Genomic DNA, 15,716 nt, shown 5'->3' with positions numbered 1-15,716 from the left:
ATGGAAGAAGGTACTCTGGTCAGATGAGACTAAAATGGATCAAGGAAAACGCTATGTCTGGCGTAAATTGAAAGAAAAATGGATGGTGCTAAATACAGGGAAATTCTTGAGGGAAACCTGTTTCAGTCTTACAGAGATTTGAGACTGCAACGGAGGTTCCCCTTCCAGCAGAACAATAACCCTAAGCATACTGCTAAAGCAACACTTGAGTGGTTTAAGAGGAAACATTTAAATGTCTTGGCCTAGTCAAAGCCCAGACCTCAATCCAATTGAGAATCTGTGGTATGATTTCAAGATTGCAGTACACCAGCGGAACCCATCCAACTTGAAGGAGCTGGAGCAGTTTTTAGTCAAATCCCAGTGGCTAGATTTGCCAAGAGACTTGCAGCTGTAATTGCTGCAAAAGGGGGCTCTACAAAGTATTATTGACTTTGGGGGGTGAATAGTTATACACGCTCAAGTTTTTATTGGTAGGCATGTTGTGTAAATCAAATGATACAACCTCCCCCCAAGATACATTTTTATTCCAGGTTGTAAGGCAACAAAATAGGAAAAATGCCAAGGGGGTGAATACTTTCGCAACCCACTGTATCCTACCTTGTTGTAGGCTAATTTGCAAGAATGAAACCATCAGTCAGGAATTTATTTTGCAATGATCATGGAAATGAAATAAATAATCAGATTTCTAATTATTTTACAATGTAACTATCAAATTAATAGATTTTCTTCTCACTAACAGCCAACGATTGCACCTGTTGTTTTCATGAATAAATCATCATACATTCCCTGTGAGAAAGCAAACTCTGTGCCTCCTCACTAGACCCATTTCACAGTATACATAGAGATAGAACTGCTAGGTCACATTACCTGTGTTTGATCTGTTCTAAAATGTTCATTTCTAAACATTAAATATAAATTACAGAAGACATGAGAAGTAAATCAGAAAGTTTGTTAGTTGTGTTGCTAGTCTAAATCTGTACTATTTGCCAGTCTAAAGCAGTACGAACTAAATGTTTGTGTGAGATTGGTCTTGTGGCATATGTGGAGGGGCATTGCGACCATGCATGCAGGCGACAATTAATTAAGGGACTCTATGTTACTAATTAGGGGGAAAGAGTTTCTGCTCTAGTCCAGCTCTTTAAAAGTATTCTGTATCTTTCTGTATCGTACAGGTTTAAGTATCGTATTGTAGAGTTGTTTATTTTGCGAAGTGTTTATAGGCTTAGTTTGACAAAGTGTATTCAAATAGAAGTGCTTCCTGCTTCCTGTCACCTGGTCTCTGCCAGGGTATATATGCTCAGGTGTAGAGCTTTATGGTAGTTGAAGATGGCCGTCTGGCTTGGCAGGGCCATCTGTTCTGAGCCCTAGGGGCTAGTCAGACTGCTCTTCAGTTTTTCTATTCATTTGACTAGTTTTGAAAAGAAATCGGTTTATTATACACTGAGCCTAGTCCAGCATCTTGTTGGATGATTTGTATATTTCAGAAATACCTGCTCCAAGAGCCTTAAAATAAAAACCACGCACTAGATCTTCTGCATCCTCCCTTTCCTTGCTCACCAACACCAGCCAGATAGCGCCAACCAACCAGGGCAAGTAAGAGGCCTACCACCCACCCTTACATTCCCTATTTGCACAAGGTTACTAGGCTACTTTTGCCTTGTGGCAATGCAATACTTCAACCACTGGAAACTATGCGTACGCATGGTCTAAAGTTTGCAGGAGGATAAGCACATTCACAGGTCAAGGGGCAGTTTTTATGAATGCCAAGATTTGCGTGAAAACTGGAGCATACATATTTTGTGCAGACACAAGGTTTATAAATGAGGCCCCTGGTCTGGAGCCTTAGAAACAAACGCTGCATTGAAACAAATGCACACACTTCAAGAAAATGTAACCTCTCTGTAAACAAAGGAATTCATCAATAAAGAAGTTGAACAGTTGTGGGGGAGAGAAAAAAACATGTACGAATTTAATATGTCCCTCTTGTTAAAGCTCAGAAAAACTTTGAGAGGAAAGAGCTGACGTCATGGATGAAGCTTGGAAAGAGCTAGATGGAGCCAGAGCAACAGTGCCATCTAGCAGGCCATTAGAAGGTACTGCAACACAGACTACAGAATGAATCAGCAGTTTCATGTCTCATCTGTTTGCCAGGAGGACAGTATACAGGGACACATTTAACTCAGAGGAAATGCACCGAGAGGAGACAAACCGGTCGTGTTTTATTACTAAGTCCTGCATCAGCCCTTTACATATGCAGTTAATCTCTCATTAGGAGAACTCTTCTCACAACCCATACAATGTAGGATTCTCTGCTATCAGTACCAAAAGTATGCCGTCATAATCACTGTCAATTACAGTCTTTGCTAGAATCGTCCCCAAGCCATGTGAGCCCCTTTCTTCCCCTTGCTCTTCAAAACCCTGTCTTACCAGCACTTCCCACTCCATGCACCAGCAACAGGATGTGTTTGTCCACCTGTCCCACTGGCCGAGCACCTTCCAGAGACGGCCGAGCACCTTCCAGAGACGGCCGAGCACCTTCCAGAGACGGCCGAGCACCTTCCAGAGACGACCGGGAGCCCTGGGGATAGGAGTAACACACAGACACACGCACAACATGCAGACACACAAACCCACGTCAGACCACTGTAGATATGTGACATCGCACAATCCTCTCTAACCCAAGAGCAGGATACCACAGTTCTGGGAACAGCAGATCAATCATCTAGCGGTGACACCATCTCAGAGTCCTAATGGTTTCTCAGGGCCAAAGCTGACTGCTCTTCAGAGAGAAATCCACTATGAGTGTGGTATGGGTTTACTATGAGACGACAAGAGTAGAGCGCTAATGGCTCTTCAGGACCAAAGTTGCTTGCTGTTCATATGAGAAAGTGTGCTAATGTACCGTGAGGTCCTCAGAGTAGAGCGGCTCCTGGCTCCGGGCGAGGCCGACGCAGCGAGACATGGGGTGCAGGTTGCCATCCAGGTCAGAGTATTTCCCTGTTTGAGACGTCTCAGAAAGTCTGGGAAGAACACAGATCATGGGAATATTCATGAGCCAGAATTGGCCTGCTCCATTCCATTCCTTCAATAAAAGTATTTGGGTGCAGGGTTGGATGCAGGAGGAGAGGAGAGCCTATGAAGAGGAGGGACTGTTCTACAAAGAGAGGGCAGGCAGCGGAGTTAGAACGAGGGGGGCATCAGGGCTAACCTGAGGTAGAAGACTGATTTAGTGGAGCGCTCCTGATAGACAAACATGCTCTTCCTGTTGACCACACACATGGCGTTGAGCACTGACCGCAGAGCCTGGATAGCTGGGATATGGAGAAGAGAGTCTTTCAACACAAATAAAGATACTGAGAAAATTCTCTCAATTATACCGACACTGATTGTACTGAATCCATCATATTAAAATGTATTTTAAGTAAAGGAATACCTATTCATGATCATTTTCATATGTATATTCATACTGGCATATTCAAAAGTACATTTCAGGATCTAGGGGTTATTGTTAATGAAGATATGAAGTCCTGCTCTGTGGGTGGTCTTTATTTTCCTGCATGCCCAAACACATTGTTGTTCTGTATTTTGCGAGTGTCACCGGACTCACCCCTGGACACCCCCATGTTAGGCCCCATCTTGAGGCGAGGGTGGATGTGGATGACGGTGCTCCACACCACCTCACAGGCAAAGTGACCCGGGATGAACTGCATTGTGGCCGCTAGGTAGTCCCGTGGCTGGTAGCTCTCCTCTGCATTGTAATCTGTTGTGTGTACGTGTGTGTGTGTGTGTGTGTGTGTGTGTGTGTGTGTGAGTGAGCGAGACAAGAAAGAAAGAGAGACACAAGAAGATTAAAAAAAGAAAAGAAAATAATTTACGAATACATTAACCAACAGTTGCTGAGAGGAAAGAGGGGGAGGGGGGGGGCATTTCAGCATGACGCCAGCAGAGAAAAGACACACAATTTGCTCTGGGAGCCCCTTCCCTTCCACACTAGCATTATGTTACTGCACTGCAGTCGCAAACAACAAGCCTTCTCTCTGATGCCGATCCCCTCTACAGGATCCAATTCATTTACACACGCCGGAACGGGAAAAACCTGCGATATTAGAAAATAACAGTTGGTAATTCTGGCTTAACGGCTGCCATAAAATAGAAAATGAATCTAATGAGCGTTTCACACTGCTCCCGTCTCCGAGCATACTTCACTGGCCTGTCACTAATGCTCCTACCTGTAACCTTGAATACATTAGAGAGAGTGGGTGTGTTTGTGTGCCTTTCCTTCTCCATGGACCTGTATTGGATTGAGATCTGCGATCACTATGACAGTTGGGAGCTTGTGGGGCCAAGAAAGCGCAATGCATTACTACCTTGTGGACTGTACAACAACAAACCTGGTGCCACCAAAGGCGTGATACTTGCAAAAATATCTTAAAATAGCCTTAGGTATTAGAATAGGGATGTTCCACACAAACTACGACTGTACATCCTTTGACCTTGGCTGTAGTCGATACCCCAAAACCTTTGTTGGATATTTATGTAAGCAGGTTAAGAAAGTCGTTGAGTCTACATAAAAGCATGCATCATGTCTGTTTGTATTAGTGTGTGGTTGTGAGCGTCGCTGACTGACTGACCATCGGAGTTGGCCAGTCTCTGTCTGTACAGGGACTCATTCTTCCAGATGTCCTCTTCGCTCTCTGCCACCAGGAGCGAGTTACACACATGGCTGTCGTGGAGGTCCTGGAGTAGCAGACGCTGTGGAGAGACAGAAGAGAGGAGCGAGACAGAAGAGGGGAGCGAGACAGAAGAGGGGAGCGAGACAGGAGAGGAGCGAGACAGAGGAGAGGAGCGAGACAGAAGAGGGGAGCGAGACAGAAGAGAGGAGCGAGACAGAAGAGAGGAGCGAGACAGAAGAGAGGAGAGGAGAGTTAGTGCCTGTTCCAATATCCACACTAGCACACTACTTAGATTGCAAGCATAATACGCCGCTTAGTTATAAGAGGTATGCTACTGTGGACATTTGAATGTAGCCTTAAGAGGTTGAACAGCACCAACCAGACCGACAGAGGGAGGGAGGGTTAAAGGCTAGGACTGCACTTTAATGTTGCTACTTGCTATACAAGCAATAAAGTGGCAGATGTGTCTTGAAGAGCGAGAGCGTAACCTACCTTTTACAAACAATTTCTTCATGGATTTTTTTTTTATTAAGGTCAGAGTATCACAGTCACATAAAGGAGTGTAACCTACCTGATTGACTACACGGCAGATCTCCCCAATCTTCCTCACCACCATCTGATGCAGCCGTAAGTACTCTGGAACCTCCTCTTCTTCTTCCTCCTCCTTCTCCTCTACTCTGCCCTCCTTAGCTTCATTGAAGCTCCTGTACACAGTATGCCATGATGGATTTGTATCTTACAGGTCTGTCTTGCTGAATAGATTTTTATCTCCGTAGCTAGGTTTCCATCCAATTTGCGACAGATTTCCATGCGAATATTATCCGCATAAATAAAAATGTGCAAGATGTGTGAAGAGGTAGCGCACATAAAAATACAAATAAATTGCGCTAAAGTTCTTAAAGTACCTGGAAAAATAAATAAATAAGTTCACTGTTTCTCCACGGCATTTTCCACTCTCTCTATGATTTTGTCACATAAACGGTTGCGATAAATGGCAAACTTGCCCAATCTGGTTTTCGCGCATGTTCTCTAGACAACAGTTTGCTCATAAAGTGGACAGGTTAGGTTATATGATGAGATGGATAAGAGCAAGATCATTCTTATTTGTTAATTGGCAGCTTTTTCAAGCCATAGTAGGAGGACCACACAACATAGCAGCAGAGAGTGACTGCAAATTGACTTTGACAGACATGGTTATTCTGTCAACAATTGCGCAAGGAATCGTTGGAGCCGCAATTTGTCGCATAATTCATTAAACCGACATAAAAAGATCCCGCCATGTCGAACGAACACATTATCTGTTGACATTTCTGAAAGTTAAACGACACTTCCTGTTTCAGTCAGAGCTGTTGTGATTTGTTTTTAAATATACCGTATGACTTTACTCACATAAAAACGGACGGAAACGTGGTTAGTAAGAATAATATTGTATTTATGAAAAGGGGTTCTCAGGAGATAAATAATGGAAACATTACGGAACAATTATGTCATGTCAGATGGCATTCTGAAAAGTTCAAATAGATGAAGATGAGAACCAGTTATGAGCTGGATAAGTGTCCTGCCTAAGCCCCTCCCTCACCTAGACTGAGAGTACACCTCCACTCTGTCCTGGTGGATCTTAACGATGAGCCAGAAGTCAGGCATCAGAGGGGCCTGGGACTCCTGCTCATCCACAGTGGGGCTCTCACACTCAGAGTCACTGCTGCCACCGTCATAACCTGAAAATATACAGGTAGATATGTTTTTTTTTATGTCCCAGAGATCAGTTATCATTAGAATTGGTATCATAATCATTATTATCATCATGGGCATTACCAGCAGCATTATCATCATCATTGTGATGAAGATCATAATCCTTATCATCATCATCATCGTCATTGTGATAATCAACACTTTAATCATCATCTTTGTCATCATCACTATAATGTCCATCTCTTACCCAGCATGTCAGAGTCCAGGCTGCCTTGACTGGAGACCACACTCTGGACTCGACTGGGCCTCAGCTTCCCGCTGCCTGAGGAAAGAAGGAGATGGGTTCTATAGTCTCACGCCACAACACATTCACCGGAGTCAGCACAGCCCAAGGGCATGTTCGCTAGGGCACATATAAAATGAAATAAATGTATTTTTGAATGTACAGACAGTACCCAGCTGTTTCACGGAGCATTCTTCAGGTTTGTGCCTACTGAACACAACCCAGGCCCAATCTAAACAACCCTCCCTAGCACTGACCAATCTCAAGAGCTCTACTATCCTAGACTCTCTGAGGCATGACTGAGACCCTCAGGGCTTTTTCCTCCTCCCTTATCCTGGCAGAGCCTATGAGTCTCCCCAAATCAGTGTTGGAACAAGTACCCCAGAGAAGAGAGTACGGGGAGGGGGGGGGTCATCACATGTATTATTCTGTCTGTCTGTCAGCTCTGAGCTGAGCTGTGTGCTGCTCCCTGTTGATTTGGTGAGGAGAGGGAGAAAACAGCCTGGAGGTAGACACTCCGTAAAGCTGCAAGCTAAGCCAAGAGACTTGTGCTGTTAGTGCTGCAGATGATTCACTCACTCACACAACACTCGCTCACTTCTCAATGGTTTATCATCGGTTTGTCAGTATCTGCTACACACAGCTAGCCTTGCAAGAAACACTCCACACAGAGGGTAGACAACGACACATCCGCCACACTGGCACCTAAGTCCCCTCCTGTACTTCCAGTTCACCCACAACTCTGTGGCCGCGCACGACTAACACCATCATTCATTTTGCAGGCGACACAACAGTGGTAGGCCTGATCACCGGCGATGATGAGACAGCCTATAGGTAGGAGGCCAGAGACCTGGTAGTGTGGTGTGAGGACAACAAGCTCTCCTCAACGTCAGCAAGACAAAGGAGCTGATCGTGGACTACAGGAAACCCCATTCACTTCCTAGAGCTGTCCGCCTGGCCAAACTAAGCAATTGGGGGAGAAGGGCCTTGGTCAGGGAGGTGAGCAATAACTCGATGGTCACTCTTGACAGAGCTCTAGAGTTGCTATGTGGAGATGGGAAAACTTTCCAGAAGGAAAACCATCCCTGCAGCACTCCACCAATCAGGCCTTTATGGTGGAGTGGCCGGACGGAAGCCAATAATCAGTAAAAAGCACATGAAAGCCTGCTTGGAGTTTGCCAAAAGGCACCTAAAGGACTCTCAGACCATGAGAAACAAGATTCTTTGGTCTAATGAAACAAAGACTGAACTCTTTGGCCTTAATACCAAGCGTCACGTCTGGAGGAAACCTGGCACCATCCCCACAGTGAAGCATGGTGGTGACAGCATCATGCTGTGGGGATGTTTTTCATGGACTGGGAGACGAGTTAGGATCGAAGGAAAGATGAACGGAGCAAAGTACAGAGAGATCCTTGATGAAAACCTGCTCGAGAGCGCTCAGGACCTCAGACTGGGGTGAAGGTTCACCTTCCAACAGGACAAGGACCCTAAGCACACGGCCAAGAAAATGCAGAAGTGGCCCAGCCAGAGCCCAGACTTGAACCCGATCTAACATCTCTGGAGAGACCAACCTGACATCCAACCTGACATCCAATCCATACACGCATGCATACATATACACATACCTATATAGATGTATACTTTTTTTAAAGAATATACCTTTATAATTATTCCCCGCAAACCCTACCACCGATCCCCCAATTGGAGTAAATTAATAAACACTTCTGCTTTTCCCTTCAATTTATACATCTTATACACATTCTACAGACAGTCTATTTTACAATAGTTATTTTTTGTTTGTTTTTAGTCCTTCCTCTATTTCTGATGTCTATCCAGTTTGATTTCTATTTGTAACTGTGCTATTTCACAAAAGTTCTGAACCTATATACATTTTACAGACCACGTATGTTTTACATGTTTCATCTTGCTATTAGTCCCACCCTTCAGCTCCATTCAACCTCTCCCATCGATCTCTCAACATCATCCATTTTGGATTTCTATTTGCCATATATTTTTCAACTGTGCTGTGATGCTTCACAAACGAATTGAACCTTTCTATTCTCATAGCTTCTACAGATTGTAAATTAAAAATAAACATTTTTGCTAAAAATAATTATTATATTATTGATTGATTGACTATGGCTTTTCAAATCAAACAATATTGCTATCTACAGCGTTAGTTCTAGGCAAATGTTGCAATTCTTCAGCCATTCCTGGACCTGTGACCAAAAACGAGCTACATATGGACAATATCAAAATAAATGATCTAATGACTCTGCCTCCTCACAACAGAATCTGCAGAGCTGGGAAGATTGTATCTCCCCATATACAGTGAGGGGAAAAAGTATTTGATCCCCTGCTGATTTTGTACGTTTGCCCACTGACAAAGAAATGATCCGTCTATAATTTTAATGGTAGGTTTATTAGAATAAGACAGAATAACAACAAAAAAATCCAGAAAACGCACGTCTAAAATGTTATCAATTGATATGCATTTTAATGAGGGAAATAGGTATTTGATCCCCTCTCAATCAGAAAGATTTCTGGCTCCCAGGTGTCTTTTAAACTGGTAACGAGCTGAGATTAGAAGCACACTCTTAAAGGGAGTGCACCTAATCTCAAAAGACACCTGTCCACAGAAGCAATCAATCAATCAGATTCCAAACTCTCCACCATGGCCAAGACCAAAGAGCTCTCCAAGGATGTCAGGGACAAGATTCTAGACCTACATAAGGCTGGAATGGGCTACAAGACCATCGCCAAGCAGCTTGGTGAGAAGGTGACAACAGTTGGTGCAATTATTCGCAAATGGAAGAAACACAAAAGAACTGTCAATCTCCCTCGGGCCTGGGGCTCCATGCAAGATCTCACCTCGTGGAGTTGCAATGATCATGAGAACGGTGAGGAATCAGCCAAGAACTACACGGGAGGATCTTGTCAATGATCTCAAGGCAGCTGGGACCATAGTCACCAAGAAAACAATTGGTAACACACTACGCCGTGAAGGACTGAAATCCTGCAGCGCCCGCAAGGTCCCCCTGCTCAAGAAAGCACATATACATGCCCGTCTGAAGTTTGCCGATGAACATCTGAATGATTCAGAGGACAACTGGGTGAAAGTTTTGTGGTCAGATGAGACCAAAATGGAGCTCTTTGGCATCAACTCAACTCGCCATGTTTGGAGGAGGAGGAATGCTGCCTATGACCCCAAGAACACCATCCCCACCGTCAAACATGGGAGGTGGAAACATTATGCTTTGGGGGTGTTTTTCTGCTAAGGGGACAGGACAACTTCACCGCATCAAAGGGACGATGGACGGGGCCATGTACTGTCAAATCTTGGGTGAGAACCTCCTTCCCTCAGCCAGGGCATTGAAAATGGGTCGTGGATGGGTATTCCAGCATGACAATGACCCAAAACACACGGCTAAGGCAACAAAGGAGTGGCCTAGCCTTAAGCACATTAAGGTCCTGGAGTGGCCTAGCCAGTCTCCAGACCATAATCCCATAGAAAATCTGCGGAGGGAGTTGAAGGTTCGAGTTGCCAAACGTCAACCTTGAAACCTTAATGACTTGGAGAAGATCTGCAAAGAGGAGTGGGACAAAATCCCTCCTGAGATGTGTGGAAACCTGGTGGCCAACTACAAGAAACATCTGACCTCTGTGATTGCCAACAAGTACTAAGTCATGTTTTGCAGAGGGGTCAAATGCTTATTTCCCTCATTAAAATGCAAATCAATTCATAACATTTTTGATGTGCGTTTTCAGGATTTTTTTGTTGTTATTCTGTCTCTCACTGTTCAAATAAACCTACCATTAAAATTATAGACTGATAATTTCTTTGTCAGTGGGCAAACATACAAAATCAGCAGGGGATCAAATACTTTTTTTCCCTCACTGTATATAACATTCTATTAGTTGCAAGAATTTTGTATAGTAATTTAAATTGAAAAATTCAAAGTTTTGCGTATCAATTCATAAACCATGTGCCATGGAATGGGTACATCGAAAATCTCTTCCCAACTATTTTGCAATTTAAAATGGCACAGCTGTCAGTTTTTTGGTCCTTTTTTGGTCCTTAAATGAAATTGGTATATGTTTTTATTTATCACAATTTTATTTAACCATTTATGTTCTTTAATACAGGGCCGACATACAAGTTCCTTACTTTTTTCCCCTTCTACTTGCCTCTTCCATTTGGTTGTTGGTTGTAATTTTGGTTGTAATTTTGGGTAGAGCAGACATTTCCATATGTCTGTGTTAGCTGCATGTGTGACATAACTCCAGTCCTATTTATGATATAATTCACTGAAATTATACATTTTTAATACATTTATTCAAAAAATATGGGTTTTTAAATTATTTAGTATATTTGAATTTAACCACAATAGTTGTTGTATTATTTGTTCTGTCTTTTCCGGTGGATTAAACTGAAATTGCAACTAACTTTCTAAGGCTTGTTTAAGAAATAAAGATATTTTGGAGATTATTTCCTTTTAAAACAATCGAAAGTGGGCCGGTGTAATCTGAATAAAGGGAAAAAGGCACTTCTTGAACATAGGATGAGACATTCGTACCAATTTACTAGAGAACCAGTTTGGATTTAAGTATAACTTTTGTATGACTGATGCCTTTAGTGAGAGGTCTAAGTCTTTAATATTTAATCATTTCTGCCCTCCGAATTCATATTCTTTATATAAATAGGCCCTTTTAATTTTATCTGGCTTGCCGTTCCAAATAAAATTGAATATTTTATGTTCATATAATTTAAAAAGCAGGTCACTAGGCGTAGGCAAAACCATAAGCAAATAGGTAAACTGTGATATGACTAAAGAGTTAAAATCAGGGTGATTTTTCCACAAATAGACAGGTATTTTCCTTTCCATGGTGGCAAGATCTTATCTATTTTTGCTAACTTTCTATAAAAAAATGTATTGGCGTAAGATCATTTCTTTATTTTGGGATTTGTATACCGAGTATTTCCACATCTCCGTCAGACCATTTTATTGGTAAACTACATGGTAATGTAAAATGTGAATTTTTTTAGTGATCCAATACGTAATATTGTACACTTATTATAATTTGGTTTTAATCCAGAGAGAATATCAAAAATATCTAGATCCTCTATGAAGCCGTGGAAAGACTAATTGTGGTTTTAAAAGAAAACATTAATCATCAGCGTACAATGACACCTTAGTTTTTAAGCCACGGATTTCTAATCCCTTAATATTGTTTGATCTAATCTTAACAGCTAACATTTTGATGGCAATAATAAATAGATATGCCGATAGTGGACAACCTTGTTTTACTCCTCTAGATAGTTTAAAACTTTATGAGAAGTAGCCGTTTATTTACAATTTTAAACCTAGGGTTACTATACATAACTTTAACCCATTTTATAAGAGATTCCCCAAAATTGAAATATTCTAGGCATGTATATATAAACTCCAGTCGTACTTTATCAAAAGCCTTTTCAAAATCACCTATGAAAACCAGGCCGGGTGTCCCCAATATTTCATAGTATTCTATTGTTTCCAGTACTTGTCTTATATTATCTCCAATGTATCATCCATGTAAAAAACCTGTCTGATTAGGATGAATAATATCTGACAATACTTTTTTAATTCTATGTGCCAAGCATTTTGCATCACAACACTGAAGTGTAAGAGGTCTCCAATTTTTTTAAATGGACTGGATCTTTATATATACCACTTGAGTCCTGTTTCAGTAATAATGATATCAGACCTTCTTGTTGCGTGTCTGATAATCTACCATTTATATAGGAGTGGTTAAAACATGCTAATAATGGTCCTTTGAGTATATCAAAACAAGTTTTGTATACTTCCACTGGTATGCCATCCAGCCCTGGAGTTTTCCCATTTTTAAAAGGTCCCAATTGCATCAAGCAGTTCCTCCTCTGTAATTGGGCCTTCACACGAGTCTTTCTGTACACATGTTCATTTTATTATATTATTAGGAAAAAAATCCATACAATTAGTTTCAGTTAGTGGAGATGGAGGAGCCTGAAATGAAAACATATTATTAAGGTACTTTACTTCCTCTTTCAAAATATAATTTGGTGAATCAAGCGTGACTTCATCATTTGTAATAAGTTTTAATACATTTTTTGGTAGCATTTCTATATTGAAAAATGAAAAATTAATTTGGTGCATTTTTCCCCATATTCCATCCAGTTCTTTATGTTTATAATCTATTACACTGGATCTTTCTTGAATACGTTCCTCCATTTATTTTTGTTTTTCCTCTAACTTATTCTGTGCCTCTATGGTACCATTTTTATTGCTATGTAACTGTACTGTTAGTCCTTCAAATTTCCTTTGTTAATATGGCCTGCTTTTGTTTTATTGATGAGTACTGAATTGCATGGCCTCTAAAGGCACACTTAAAAGTGTCCCATACAATAAGGGGATCTGCTGTACCTATGTTATGTCTGAAAAAGTCCTTTATAAATTATTCTGTCCTAGATCTAAACAATTTATCATCTAGTAGGCTTTGATTAAATTTCCAATATCCTTGCCCACGTGGAAATACTATAAGAGTAATATATATGCCAAATATGTGATGATCCGACGCATTCTGTCCCCTATCAACACTTTTTAAACTTTTGGTGCCAGAGAGAATGGCATAAGAAGTTTGTACAACTGTGTGAAGTCTGACAGAAACACAAACCAGACACTGGCAGACCTGCTGAGAAACTGCAGCAGACCGTGGTGAACCATGCCAATGAAATGCTGGGAATTGACCTCAATGAACATTTTCCTCCCAGCCGGGGGACCCGGAATGAATTTTTACTGGTGATAGTGGACAACTACACACACTGGGTGGAGTCTTTTCCACTTCGCAAAGCCACTGCATCAGCCATTGCTCTAATTCTGCAAAGGGAGGTCTTTACCAGATTCGGGATTCCAGACCAAATTCTCTCTGACCAAGGTCTGCAGTTCATATCAGGAATCTACAAAGAGCTCGGTACCTAATGGGGTGTAGTTGCCAAGCTGACCGCGGCCTACCATCCTCAGACCAATCTCACCGAGAGGGTAAACCGAACCCTGAAGGGGATGATTTCTTAATTTTTGGGGGATCAGCACACAATGTGGGATCAGCATCTTCCTGAGTTTAGCTTTGCACTGAATTCTGCGGTCCAGGAGACTTCTGGTGTCACTCCTGCCGAACTCCACCTGGGAAGACCACTAAAAGGTCAGATGGACAGAGTCTTGCAAAGTTCCAATGTTTCACTTGAATGCCCAGCGTTTGATGCAGTCCAACACCACCACACCTTACTAGCTAGAGTGGTTGGGCCCAGCAGAAACAAAGCCAACGACAGCTCAGCAACTATGACAAACATAGACAAGACGTGTTTCCCACCCAAGTCTTGTGTCTGAGTACATTCACATCATCTGTCAAAGGCATCTAAGAAGTTCACTGCCAAGCTAGCTTCGAGATGGAAAGGTCCATACCGTGTAGTGCAGCAGCAGGGGCCGGTGAACTACTTGGTCTGTTTGGAAGACACTGGGGAAGATGTCAGGACGGTGCAGGTTGTTGACCTAAAGCCTGCTAACCTACGGCAAAGAGCTGGATCGCAGGCAAAAGCAACACCTGCAGGACCTCTTCTTGGAGGACTGATGATGAGGACTTCCCCGGTTTTGTGTAGCAGGAACATGAACCTGCCAAAGCCTGCGTCCTCTCTGTTTCTACAGGCTTTGTTAATTCATGGCAGGAGGAGTGTGGCAAAATCCTGCATGGAGCCTTCACCATGCGCTGCCACTTTAAGAGCACATCAGCAGTCAGAAAGGAAGAAATAAAAGATAGCCCTCCCGAATCTCTGGGAGGGAGCTCTTGGTTGGCGCGACAGTTTGATTGGGGTGTGCAATGCTGCAGAAGTCTTGTTTATTTTCAGCGTGCTTAGTTTGTAAAGTGTTTAACTCGATCGTCGGTGTTACCACTCTAGAACGTGGTTATCTTTTGGGAACGCACCAGTTATTGATCGCATTGATTAGTAGCAACATTGTTGCAAAGCTTTGACATACAAACAAACAAACCACCAGACGGACAGACAGCGGTTGACTTCAGGCTTGCAGTTGCACTAAGACCCTCTCTCTTTCTTCCCGCTATCGCTCCAGTGCTTTTCACTGCAGCAGACTTTCTTTTTTTCAATGCGCCTCCCTTTGATGTTCATTGTCGCTGGACTACTATTGCCCTGCTAGACGTATTTGGGTTGACATTTTAGTTAAAGGGAGGTTGCTTGCAAGTTTATTGTGTATTGCCATTTGAACTGTATTGATGTGGACTGGTACTATTGACATGTTGGCGAGAAGACTTTGGACATTTTAAGGCCTTTGTTTTGTCTATGAACACCCCCGCTGTTGCACTTTGTTAAAAAAATAAAAAAAACTGTATCCCTACTTAACACCACCCAACAATGCAGCTGTAACTAAAAGGTACTTGATATAATCTGAGTCTAGAGAAAGGGACACTCACTGTGGGTGGTGGACTGCACCGACTCGGCCAGGCTGACTGTGGAGGGGGTCTTGGGGGGCGAGGTGTATTCTGAGGAACGGTCGGTGCTAGTGCTGGGCTGGAGCTGTGGGGTGCTGATCTGGCTGCTGTCCCCTGTAGCAGTAGAGGTAGAGGTGGAGGCGGAGCCCACGGAGCTCAGCCGAGGTCTTATCTCCTCTCCTCCTCTGCCCACAGAGCTCAGTCGGGGTCGACTGGTGGAGGCACCAACAAAACTCAACCGGGGGCTGTCACCCGCAGCAGTGGCGGTAGCACCAACTGAACTCAAGCGGGGTCTAGGGCCCTCCTCTGAGTCAACTCGGGATGGTTTGATTGGGGTGTAGCTGGGCTCCTGGGCTGGGTAACTTGCAGATTCACTAACAGCCCCGACAGTAGACTTCTTCTCTTCTCCCTGAACCTTAAGGTACATAAAATAATTAATTCAGTTTAAATTCATACACATTCCTCCATTTGTTAATCCATTCATTTATTCATACATATTTAATTTATTCATAAAAATAAATTAAAATATAAGAGACCTTAATCCGGCTGGAATA

At 42.6% G+C, this 15,716-nt stretch overlaps 1 protein-coding gene across 7 annotated transcripts in view; it reads right to left on the bottom strand.

The window, feature by feature from the left end:
- LOC110521731 (KICSTOR complex protein SZT2) overlaps nucleotides 1–15,716 on the bottom strand; it is a 106,324-nt gene that overhangs the window by 49,104 nt on the left and 41,504 nt on the right. For all 7 annotated transcript variants that reach the window (XM_036969010.1, XM_036969016.1, XM_036969011.1 and 4 more), the window contains 9 exons: nucleotides 15,145–15,577; nucleotides 6,613–6,687; nucleotides 6,253–6,391; nucleotides 5,245–5,377; nucleotides 4,632–4,752; nucleotides 3,608–3,760; nucleotides 3,209–3,311; nucleotides 2,903–3,020; nucleotides 2,428–2,578 (listed from right to left, as the gene is read on the bottom strand). In XM_036969010.1, the coding sequence (XP_036824905.1) occupies nucleotides 2,428–2,578; nucleotides 2,903–3,020; nucleotides 3,209–3,311; nucleotides 3,608–3,760; nucleotides 4,632–4,752; nucleotides 5,245–5,377; nucleotides 6,253–6,391; nucleotides 6,613–6,687; nucleotides 15,145–15,577 (1,426 nt within the window). The remainder of the gene's footprint in view (nucleotides 1–2,427; nucleotides 2,579–2,902; nucleotides 3,021–3,208; nucleotides 3,312–3,607; nucleotides 3,761–4,631; nucleotides 4,753–5,244; nucleotides 5,378–6,252; nucleotides 6,392–6,612; nucleotides 6,688–15,144; nucleotides 15,578–15,716) is intronic.

Source organism: Oncorhynchus mykiss, chromosome 30 (assembly GCF_013265735.2).
Source record: "Oncorhynchus mykiss isolate Arlee chromosome 30, USDA_OmykA_1.1, whole genome shotgun sequence".
Lineage (NCBI taxonomy): Eukaryota > Metazoa > Chordata > Actinopteri > Salmoniformes > Salmonidae > Oncorhynchus > Oncorhynchus mykiss.
Note: the sequence above shows the minus strand (reverse complement) of the source record. Positions and strands in the feature narration are given on the sequence as shown.